We start from the raw sequence: 14458 nt of genomic DNA, 5'->3' as shown, positions 1-14458 counted from the left end.
TATTATATATTTAGATATATATAGATATAGACACGGTAAGAAATATATGCTTTTGTGTTGTCATGGGGATAATGAATATCACATTCAACACCAAAAACAATATTTTTGCATCAAACAGGAATCGGAGAGACAAATTCATTTCGCAATTAACCCATACATCGAAAATGCATATAAATCTTATCACGTATTTGTTGTGGAAATAGAGGTCGGGCATTTTAGCTTCCCATGAATATCTAATTCCTTTACAGATTAACTGGTGTCAAACGCATGTGGTATTAACATGCAAATGGGATTACTTTTACAATGAACAATTCTGGGAAAGTTAATTGCTGTGCTCTCCCCTTGCTAGTGTATTTGTTATTTTTTTATATTTATTATTTTTTTTCTACCTCGGTTCGAGTATTTTGATATTTTACACATGATATCAAAATGGTTGTGCTTTGTAGCAAACAAAGTTAAAGGGAAATGCAAAAAATATACAAACACACAGGCACTTATACAAATATAAATTTTATGTGTAAACTACCACACATACGTAGGCAAATATTTTGGTTACATCCCATATATATATATATATAATATATCTATTATATAAATATATATATATATATATATATAATATAGTATATATATAGATAATATATATATTATGTATATATATATAGATATATAGATATATATATATAAACATATTATAATCTATAACAATATACATAATATATATATATATATATAGATATATAATAGATATATATATATAAATATATATAGATTATATTAAATAAGTATATAATATTAAATATATATATATATATATATATATATATATATATGTATATATAAATAATATAATATCATATTATAGAATATATAAATATATATATATAATACATATATCTTATATATATATATACATATACATATACATATACATATACATATACATACAACATATATAAAATATATATATATAATATAATAAATAATATATATATATATATATATATATGTATATATATAACATATATAATACATATATAACATATAGATATATATATATACATATAAATATATAAATATAGTTCTATCTATCTATCTATAAATATATATATATCTATATGATATAATATATATGTATGTATATTAAAAAATGTATATGTATATGTATATGTATATGTATATGATATGTATATGTATATGTATAATGTATAGGTATAGTATATGTTAGTGTATACTGTATAACGTATCTGTGTCTGTATAATGATCTAAAAATATTCTATATATAGTATACCATAAATAATATATAAATATTTATCATATAAAATACATAAACATATACATATACATATACATATTACATATACATAACATATACATATACAAATACATATACATATACATATACATATACATATACATATACATAAACATAAACATAAACTATACAAATACATATACAATACAGGACATACAAACCTACATACATATAATATATAGATATATATTATATAGATATATATAGTATATATATATATATATTTTGTAAGTATATATATAAATATGTTATAGTATATATATGTATATATGTGTATATATAATATATATATATATATATATATAGATATATATATAAGGTATTAATATCTATCTATCTATATAATATATATATATATATATATATATTTATATATAATATTTATATATATCTATATATATATTATATACATTCATGTATTTATATATATATATATAAATATATATAATATATATAATATATATATATATAATTATTATAGATATATATATTTATATTTATATATATATACATGTATATATTTATAATAATATATATATATATATATATATATATATATATATATATATATATATATTGGGATATAGCATGTAATATATATATTATTGATATATATATATTATATATATTTTAATATAAAATATATATATAACAAATACATATAACATATACAGATACATAAGACATATACTTTACAATACAATACAGTAAATATACATATACATATACACTATACATATACATACATACATACATACATACATACATATGTTTATATATATATATATATAATATATATCTATATATATAATTATATATATATCAATATATATATATAATAGATGTATATATATATTAATATATATATATAAAATATATATATTATATATATATATTATATACATATAATTAAATATAATAATATATAAAATTTATGTAGATATAGTATATATATATTATATATATATATATATATATATATATATAGTACATATATATATTATATATATATAAATATATATATATATAAATATATATATATATATATATATATTATATATATATATTTATGTATATATCTAAGAGTATATATAACATTATATATATATATATATATATATATATAGTATATAATATAATAAATATAAACTTATATATATTATATGTCATGTCTGTCAGTTGTCTGTAGGAGACTAATGTCGTAATGGTCATCTGTAAAATTTCTCTTATATGTATATGATATAAGATATAAGTATCTGTATATGAAATATGTATATGAATCAGTCACTGTACAGCGATCCCACACACTCCGACCACCAAACACACTATCAACACCTAGAAAAACTATATATCTCTCTCACCCTGTCATCACATAGCTAACAACTATATCCAATACTATCTAACACAATCTAACACTAAATCTAACAACACATCGACTACCCAGACCACACTCTACTCTCTCTCTCAACAAAACTCTCACATTCGCCCACACTTCACACTCTACTCACACACGACACACACACACACACACTCACACACCCCCCCTCCCGAGAGTAATATAGTCACTCACACTCTCACACTCACACACACCCACACACACACACCAACCACACTCGACACACACTCACACACACATCACACGCCACGCACACCCTCCATCACAATCACACATACACACCACTCAACCCACACTACTCCCACACAACCCCTCACACCCACACACACACCGCCCCACCCACACACACACACCCACCCCCACACACACACACACACATCTCACACAAATCACTCACACCACCACACACCGACAGACTGACAGACAGACAGACTCAGTCACAGTCACATAACACATACTACATGACACGATGACACAGAACACAGACACGGAAACAACAACTCTTACACAGACACTGACTCTCGTTTTACCACTAACCACAGACTCAGTCACATACACATACACGATACACATACACATACACTTATACACCACCGACACACACACTCACACACACTATCGGACTCACACTCACACACACACATAACCCCCACAACCCCGCACCCACACCCACACCCACTCCGACACAACATCCCCACTCCCACAACCAAACCTACTCCCAGCAACCACTCCCTCTCCAACATCCCAAACCCACACCCAAACCCCACACCCAAACCCCCCACAAACACTGCGTAACACGCTCACACTCGTAACACACTGCCACGCACTCCCGCACACTAAACACACACAAACACAGATATACAAACACACACACACATAACACACTATTACAAACACAGAAACTCCACTCACTCACACTCACATCATCACACTACACTCACTCACTCGACACAGCATCACACCTTACTGACAGACTCCATAACCACATACGACAGTACCACCCCCCTATACACATACACACACACAAACACACATCAAACACACCACCACACGACCACACACACACGACGACACATACACACACACATAACACACACCCACTCACACACACTCACCTAACACGTCTCACTCACACACATCACACGACACACGAACAAGCACGAACACACGACTCATACACACAACACACACCACACACACACTTCAAAATCACACAACACGAGCACACTCACATACACAAACACACCACACCCACACACACACATCACACACACAAACACACACTCTCACACACACTCCACACACATCACACATCACTCACACACTCACCACACACTCACGCACCACATCCACACTCACTCCCACACACCACAATCACACACACAAGAGACGACCGATTTTAAAATACAAGACCCTCCACATCAATAGCCTCCGACAGAGTTGGACGTAATACACCATCAAGCGTTTCAACTAGATGACTCCTTGCCAGTGAGTTGTAAATGACTAAATAACTAACGCATACCCCTTTACAACATTGTTTCGGCAACCAAAGCGCAACCATTTTGATATCATGTGTAAAATATCAAAATACTCGAACCGAGGTAGAAAAAAATAATAAATATAAAAAAATAACAAATACACTAGCAAGGGGAGAGCACAGCAATTAACTTTCCCAGAATTGTTCATTGTAAAAGTAATCCCATTTGCATGTTAATACCACATGCGTTTGACCCCATTTTAATCTGAAAAGGGAAATTTTTAAAAAATATTTCAGGGAAGCAAAAATGCCCCGCCTTATTTCCTAAAAAAATACTTGATAAGTTTTAATATGAATTTCGATTTTAGGGTTAATTGCGAAATGAATTTGTCTCTCCGATTCCTGTTTGATGCAAAAATATTGTTTTTGGTGTTGAATGTGTATTTTTTATTCCTGAAACCCAAAACCCAATATTTATACGGGGTATATATTATAAAAATAAAAATTAATAAATATTTATATATATATTTATATTATTGTGTGTGTTGTGTGTGTGTGTGTGTGGTGTGTGTGTGTGTGTGTGTGTGTGTGTGTGTGTTGTGTGTGGGGTGTGGTGTGTTGTGTGTGATGTGGTATGTGTGTGTGTGTGTGTAGTGTTCATGTATACATAAATAATATATAAAAATAAAAATATTATAATTATATATATATTATTATATATATATTACATATACAAAAAATTAAAATACATAATAGGGTATTATGACTACTTTTTTATATTTTATATATTATTAATATAGATAAAGTTATGTATAAAACATATATATATTATTAAATAATATATATATTTAAAAATTATATATATTACAAAATATAGATACAAAATAAAAAATTAGGCAATCATATGTAATATTAAAAATATATATTTTATTTTAAAATTTATAATTTTTAAAATAATTATAAAAAATGTATATAATATTATACTTTTGTGTGTAATATATATATTATATATAAAAATAAATTTATAATATATTATATTATAAATAAAATAAAAAATATTTTATATATAATATATTTTTAAAAATATTATATATTAAATATTATATATGAGTATTTTTAAAAAATTTAAAATATAATATTATATATAAAATTTTTTCCTGAGTTATTTTATATTATAATTAAAAAATATATAAAAAATTATTATATATATTATATTATATATATAAAATCCCAATATAAATAATTGTGTGTAAATTATGCTCTATTAAGGCCATTTCGTCCCGTTTTGAAGTTCTTTCACTCCCTGACGGAGTTCGTCGAACGGCCATTTAAGGGAAAAGATTATGAGTTTCCCAAGCCCCTTCCTCCATTGTCTCTGTAAAGAATGAAAATCCGAGAAATTACCTAAAGTCCTCCCCCCCCCTTGCATTGCTCTGTTTTGCTCCCAAAAATGCACCGCTTATTTCAATGCTCCTATACAATTAATGCCTTTTGCGTGCACACTTTTATTTTTTTTTCCTTTTCTGCCCCAAAAAATGACCAGGAAAAATGGCAGCACTTGCCCACTTTGCTCCAAAAAACGAATAGAATTTTTTAATTGAATAATCGAGGGTTTCCCGTGACAATTTTACGGGCTTACAGACCGTTTCATCTGACATTTTCAAAACCGCCCTCTTTTTTCGTCTTTCGCGGGGGTTTTTTGCGTGTTCTTTGTTTTTTCTATAATCGTTTTTTTCTTGTTTTCCAATATTTGTTTTACCCTTTGCTTTTCCCCCTGAATTGCATCATATTTTTGCTGCAAATTATCTTCGTCCATGTCTACATTCGCGAGTAACTTCAAAGAGCCCTCCTTCGTGCGAATCCCTTTATTCATGCTGCTTCGTGAGTTTTTTTTTTATTGTGCGTTATGTGTTGTGTGATTATGAATATATGTAATTATATATATATATAATATATAATATATATATATATTCATTTTATATGTATATATTTTAAATTTTATATAAATATATATATAATTATATATGTATATATATATATATAATATAATTATATATTATTTTATAAAAAATTTCAACATTATATACGCAATATATTATATTTATATATATATATATATTTAAAAATAAATATATATATTATATATATATATAAAAATGTATATATATATATAACAATTGTTTTTAAAAAATAAAAAAATATATATATTATATATATATAAATATAAAATAAAAAATATTTTATATATTATAAAATATTTGTGGGGGTGGGTTGTGTGTGTGTGTGTTTTGTTTGTGTGTGTGGGTGTGGTTTTGTTAGATGAATATATATATATATATATATATATATATATATATATATAAATAGTATAATATATATATATATATACATATATGCATGTATATCGATGTATGTATATTTGTGATATATAAATTATAGATATATATATATATATATATTATATATATAATAATACATATATATATATATATATGATATATATAGATATATATATATAATATAAAATACCTATATCCATATATGTATGTATATATAAGTATATAAATGTGTATATATATATATTCATATATATATAATATATAATATAAATAGTATATATATATATAATAAATATATATATATATATATATATATATATTATATGTGTAAGTATATAAATTATATATAGATATATATATATAATAATAATCTATATATATATATAATCGATATATATACACATATATATTGAAAATATATATATATATATTATCTATTATATAATATATAATAAGATATATATATATCATATATATAATGTGTTGATGTGATGTGTGTTGTTTAGTGTATGTGTATTGGTGTGAGTGAGTGGTGAGTAAGTGTGTGTTGTGTGTGTGTGTCATCACAAAAAAATATCAATATATATATAAATATAAATCTAAATAAATACTAAATATGTATAAATATAGATATAAAATAAATCATTTAAATTAAATATATATATAAATATAATATAAATCTATATATAATCATATATATATATACATCTATGTATATAAATACATATATATAAATATATATAGGGGGGTGAAATATATAAATAAATAATATAACTATCTATCTTTACATATATATATATATATCATATATATAATAAATATATATTAATATATAGTATATATGATAAATATATTTATCTATATAGTTTATATATATATAATATAAATATATAAATATATGTATATGTATATGACTAAGTATATATATACATATACTATATATATATATATTAATATATAATAATATAATATAAATCTATAATATCTAAATATGACTATCTACAAGTATTAATAACTATATTATATTATATAGTTAAAAATCTATAACACTAACTAAATAACTATGATAAATATATAAAAAAAATATAATAAATCACTCTATAAAAATATCTACTAGTACATCTGTCTGAAACATATATACTATCAATAAACATAAATAAATATATATAACTACTATATAACTAAAACACTAACAATAACCATAATCATCTATATATCATATATATAATAATATAGCATATAGAATATATCTATATATATATAAATGATATATATATATATATCTATATAAAAACAGTATCACTATATTATTTATATCTATTATAATATATAACACACAAAACTCTATCATCAACTGAAAAATAAAAACAACTATATATCTATTATGTACAGAATAGTATATATATAATTATACAAAACTTTTACAATAAACACTAAAAACCTCAAAACATACAAATAACTAATAAAATCTCAATATAATAAATATAAATTATTCTATAAATATATATAAGTTTATATAATATATATTATCTATATATATATCAAATATATAAATCTACTATAAATATTTATCTAAATATATAAATACACGCGACACATGTGTGAAGCATGTGTATATATTATATATATCTAATATATATATATATATATATAATATATATAATATATATATATATGTAAAACCATATATATATATCTATATATATATATATATGTATCAATATATATATGTATAAACATATATAAATAAATATATATATAAATATATATATATATATATATATATATATAAATAATTATATATATATATACAAATATACTAACGTCTATCTCTAAATCTAAATATATATAATCTATATAAACTATATATAAAAATATATAATAAACATAGTATATATACCTCAAATACACCCTGCATATATATATAGGTATATAAAATATATATCTATATAATATAATATATATATATATATATATATAAATATGTATATAATGGTCGGACACTAAAACCCACCTAGTGATATATACTATATACTCAAAACATAATAACATAAAGACTCTACATCAATAACGACACACACAGACTCAAAACACACACCCCGTTTTCATGAGAGAGATAGACACCAACAAACTCTCACCTCACACTCACTCCACTCACAAACTAGTCTCAGACCACACAACACACACACGCACACACAAACACTAAAACACACAACACTCACTCACACCACCCCCCACCTGTCCACACTATCACACACACTATCACGACCACAGTCACTCACCCCCATCTCGAGCACGTTAAACTCACACAATATCACACTCACAATCACACTCAACACCCACCACAATCACTAAGAAACACATTCACAATCTCACACTCCACAAACAAAAACAACAATATACACATCAAACTCAAGCCTATCACAACCACACACTCACAGCACACACACATACACACACGCTACTCAATAATGTCACATCACACACACTCCACACAACACACTCACACAGCGACGACACACAACACACACAAACACAAACACTCACACTCTACGAATACTCTCATCCGCGTACTACATTCTGTCACTCGTCGTCCTCACGGAGCCTCAGCAGATGCTCGTTTGCCAGGGCTTTCACGCAGATCACGGGATCTCCGCGTCAGGATACTGCAGCTCTCCTCCCCCGTTCTCCCCCACCCCCACCCCCCTCCCCCTCCCCCTCGACCTGAGCTGCCAAAAGGGCTCTACTTGTCACAGTCTCGCGTTCATCATGACTCGCCTAACCCCCTTTACTCCTTAATTATGTGGGGCACAGGTGGAAGAATTTCAGAGGAGGGAGGAGAAAAAGGAAAAATGAAAGAACGGAATTACATGGAAAGAGAATAAGAGAAGTGAAATAAGAAGAAATACAAGGATTACACTATTTTACAGAAATATGCAAGAAGTAAGTCGTCGTAGCGCCCCGGGCCTGACATCATAGCACCGTCTTAATTAACGGTCGACAAGAAATGGGTATTCTTGAGAAGCTGATCTGATATATGAGGTGGAGAAGAAGAGAATAAAGGAAGGGAACGCCACGAGACAGGAGCGGAGAGAAGAAGATTAAGAGAGAAAAGAAATTGAGAGAGCAGAAGTGTGAAAAGAGCAAAACGAGGGAGAGCAAAAGAGAGAAAGAAATTGAGAGAGAGAGAGAGAGTGAGAGAAGAGGGAGAGCAAGAGAGAGAAAGAGGGAGATGGAGAGAGGGAGGGGGGGATGCAGATAGAAGAGAGGTAGAGATGGATTACAAGCGCAATATCATTGGAATATGCATATTTTTTTTAACCAAATTACATTTTAGGTTGTGTCCTAAATACACACACACACACACACACACACACACACACACACACACACACACACACACATATATATACATATATATATATATATATATTATTTTTATAATTTTATATATATATATATCCTATATTGTTATATATCTCACTATGGTATAAATATATAAACTAGAGCATACATATATATATTAAATGTATTTTAATACTATACTATAAAAATATAAATAGATATATATATGTGTGATGTGTACGTGTGGGTGTAGACGATGTGTGTTGTGTGTCGTGTAGCAGTGTGTAGATGTGTGTGTGTGTTATGTATGTCATGTATATGCTAGTATAATTATCTATTGTAATCAATATCTATATATATATATACTCATATATAATTATCACTATAGATATATATTATACATATAAAACATATGCATATATATATATATAATATACATAATATCTAAATATTAATATTAATATATATTCATGAAATAATACTAATATAGAATAACAATAATTACCAATTATTCTATTATACATATATTAATATATATATTATTCATAATATACTATTACTTTACTAATATACATAACACTCACAGTAATTCTATCTATCTATCTAATCTATCTAATCTATCTAACTAATTCTATCTATATATATCGTAAATTAATAATTACTAATTATTAATATATAATCTATCATTGTAATATATATATAAATATATATATTCTAATAAATAATATATTGATATATAATATATAATATATTAATTATGTATATGTGTGCTGTGTGTTTTATGTGTGTACTGAGTGTGGTCTGAAGGATGTTTATATATATTATATATAATATAATAATTAGAGACTAACTATACTACACAATATTTATACTCAAATATATATACTCTATAAAATACTATAATATATTATATATATAAACTAATATTTTCTATATATACTATGTCTATAAATGTTTAATAATATTATATATAAATATACTATAAAAAATAAAAATCAAAACAAATATAATACATTCACTCAACTAACTATATACTATAATATAACTATATCCACCACCACATACATCAACACAACCACCACACTCACAACACACACACACACCTCACACACATACACACACTACACACCTCTCAACCAATCACTCACACCCACACACACATAATACTATCCTATATTATATATATATATTTATGTATATAACTATAAATATAGATATTTCAACTATAATACTATCATAGATATCTATATATCAAAATAACAGACACACACAAACACACACTATACATCACCCACACACACATTACACACACACCCACATCACACACTCACTTACACAAACACACACACACACACACACTCACACACACACCCACACACACAACCACACACACACACATATATATATATATCTATATATATCACTATAATACTAGATTAATATATTAAAAATGTATTAACTATTTATAAATATCATATATAAATATATATATATAATTATCATAGAATAGATTATATAATAATAATAGATATTATATACTGAAAACATGAGATTCCATACGTCAATGTTGATAGAAGAAAAAGTATCTCAATGAAGAACTGAATATCTAAACACGCAAAGAGTGTATTGACGCGTTTCGACGGAAAAACAGACGATCTATTATACAACAAACTCAAAAAAACAAACAATAAACAAAACTTTTTAAATTACATGCCATTGAGAAAACTCACAGTCTAATACATTCTCTTGTCTTGTTTTAGTTATTCAGTCTCATTAATATATCATATATTACATACGAATGAATATTTCCCTATAAATGTGTAAAGGGGGGGGGGGGCCTCAATATTACTATAGAATCTGGACTCAGAATTATATCATGCTTACACTCATAATATCCTGTTATCGACCAGATAAATCTGTACTCAGGGCAAGCCCAAGGAGAGGCTCTGGATCTGGCAGGCAAGCACTTTCGACCGGCCCCCAGTATAATGTAAAGATAGATACATTCAACTCTTTTAGGATATTTTCCCATTATACACCCACACTACTCTCGCCAAACCACGGCACCGCTGTACTGTCCTTTCTGCAGCCATACTAAATATCCTCATGTCAGTCCTTCATCAAAGCCGTCTGTTTGCAAATTTCAAATAATTGGTATCTGCTGCTGCTGCCTTGCCTCGCTCACGACGCCTTTGTTGCAAGGGAAGAGAAACCGCGGCCGGAGGAGATGATGCTATCGTGGTGTGGAGGCGGGGCAGTCACTCATTCTTAGTCCCTGCAAGAGGAATCCTAAACGGATTTGCGAGGGAAAGGAAGTCTGTCCCTTGTTCCTTCCTTCGGCGTCCGAATCTAAAAAGGAGGAGCTCACCAGGGGGATGGGTTGGGGGGGGGGGGGCATGCCAGTAGCCGCAGGTGCAAATCCCTAGGACACAAGAAGCATCACGCGGGGAAGAATGGCGACCAATTGTGGATTATCTTCTGTAACGCACCACTATGGGCTAGTCGAAGGAATGATTGCGGTTCGCCATTGTTGGTGCGAAACAGGGGAAACCATTTCTCAGGTGAGCCTCGTTTCCTGCACCATTTTACTCCAAAACTCATGAGTAGCTAAGGCAAATAACTGTTCTATTTCAATTCTTAACTACGCACGAAAAGGCACTATTAGTTCCTCCACTTTCTCTTCTGGAAATTCATCGCACATAGACAGCCTGTAGCCTGCGCAACGGCGCCTGCGCCTATACCACAATTTGAGGAGCACTGTAATACACACATCCTTGATAGCATCATTATCAACAATATTATTATTATCATTTTTATCATTATCATTATTATCATTTTTATTATTATCATTATTATTATTATTATCAATAATATTGATAATAATAATAATGGTAATGATATCAGTAATATTGATATCATTACTATCATTCTTATGATATATCATTCCTATAATAATTACTATTATCATTGCTACAACTATTATCATTGTTGTTATTGTTATCATCATTATGAACATAATTATCAATAGTAATATGTATATATATATATATATATATATATATATATATTATAATATATTATATTATATATATATATAATATAAAATAATATATATATATATATTTTGTTTTGTGGTGTGTGTGTGTGTGGTGTGTGTGTGTGTGGGTGTGTGGTGTGGTGTGTGTGATGTATGAGTATGTATGTAGTAAAGAATATATACATATATATATATATATATATATATATTTAAAAATATATATATATATAATAAATATACACACCACAAAACACACCACAACACACAAACAAACACACACACACACCACACACACATACACAACAAAACAATATGAAATATAATATATATAAAATATATATATAATATAATATATATATATATTGTAATATATATATATATATATATAATATATATATATATATATATATATATATATATATTTACACACACACACACACACACAACACACACACCACCACACACACACACAACACACACACCACACACACACCCCACACACATATATATATTATATAATATATATATAATATATATAAAATATATATATATATTATATATAATACATATTTGAAAAAATATATATTTTATATATATATATTATATATAATATATATAATATATATATATATATATACATATATATATACATATATATATATTATATATATATATATATAAATATGTATATATATATATATATATAATATATATATAAAATAATTATGATTAAAATATACATAAATATATATACAAATACACAGGTAATGTGAATAGATAAACAAATTAGAGTATTATTAAAAAAGTTTTCTTTTTCTCCTTTCTAGGCTGAAGTTGGTATTCGCCTGCATGATGGAGCTCTCGAAATTCCCGCTTGATTCTCAAGTCTGCACAATGGAAATTGCAAGTTGTAAGTTGATGGCTAGAACTCTTCTACTTCTGTTATCCTGTTTTCGATTAGTGTGTGTGCGTTTGTATAGATAGATAGATAGATAGATAGATAGATAGATAGATAGATAGATATAGACACACACACACACGCACACCCACACACGACACATTTATAACTACGGATTTAGATTCCACAGAGCAAAGTTCCGGGAGACAAGATGTTTAATATTGAAATGAAAATAGTATTTTCTCAACGCTTCCAGTCTCGAAGACGATGAAGGAGCTGAACCTGTCGTGGAAGAGCGACGCCCCCATCAAGATGTACAAGAACATGCGGATGCCGCAGTTCGAGATGGAGGAGATCGTCCCCACCACCTGCCAGGAGTCCTTCCAGATCGGTGAGTAGGCGCTGGCTCACAGAGGGGGCCGAGAGTCCTTCCTTCAGAGGTCGTCTTGCAGGAGTGTTGAGTTTACGGGTCCTTCGGGAGGAAGAACAAGGCTCCGAAAACAGCACAGATTTATTAAATCCTGAAGTCCTTCGGGACTGTCAAGTCTAACCAAGCTCGGAATGGAAGCTTGAGTATTTCATTCTCCGATGGTCTTTCAGATCGTAAAGTAGCTTTATGCTAAGAAGTAGAGGCAAGTTTCTATTAGCAAT

The 14458-nt window shown here is 27.6% G+C and overlaps 1 protein-coding gene across 1 annotated transcript; it reads left to right on the top strand.

Annotated features, from left to right (window-relative positions):
- The first annotated feature begins 9461 nt into the window (after positions 1 to 9461).
- Positions 9462 to 14430, top strand: LOC147468591 (glycine receptor subunit alpha-2-like). The gene is made up of 5 exons (XM_086553012.1): positions 9462 to 9470; positions 11783 to 11862; positions 13737 to 13819; positions 14064 to 14198; positions 14408 to 14430. The coding sequence occupies exons 1-5, from the start codon at positions 9462 to 9464 to the stop codon at positions 14428 to 14430; spliced, it is 330 nt and encodes a 109-aa protein (XP_086409138.1).
- Positions 14431 to 14458: the final 28 nt, after the last annotated feature.

The sequence above is a fragment of the Penaeus japonicus genome, unplaced genomic scaffold (assembly GCF_977035675.1).
Source record: "Penaeus japonicus unplaced genomic scaffold, GWHDUDI00000001_assembly GWHDUDI00000027, whole genome shotgun sequence".
Lineage (NCBI taxonomy): Eukaryota > Metazoa > Arthropoda > Malacostraca > Decapoda > Penaeidae > Penaeus > Penaeus japonicus.
The sequence above is the reverse complement of the archived record's forward strand: the minus strand, read 5'-3'. Positions and strand labels throughout refer to the sequence as shown.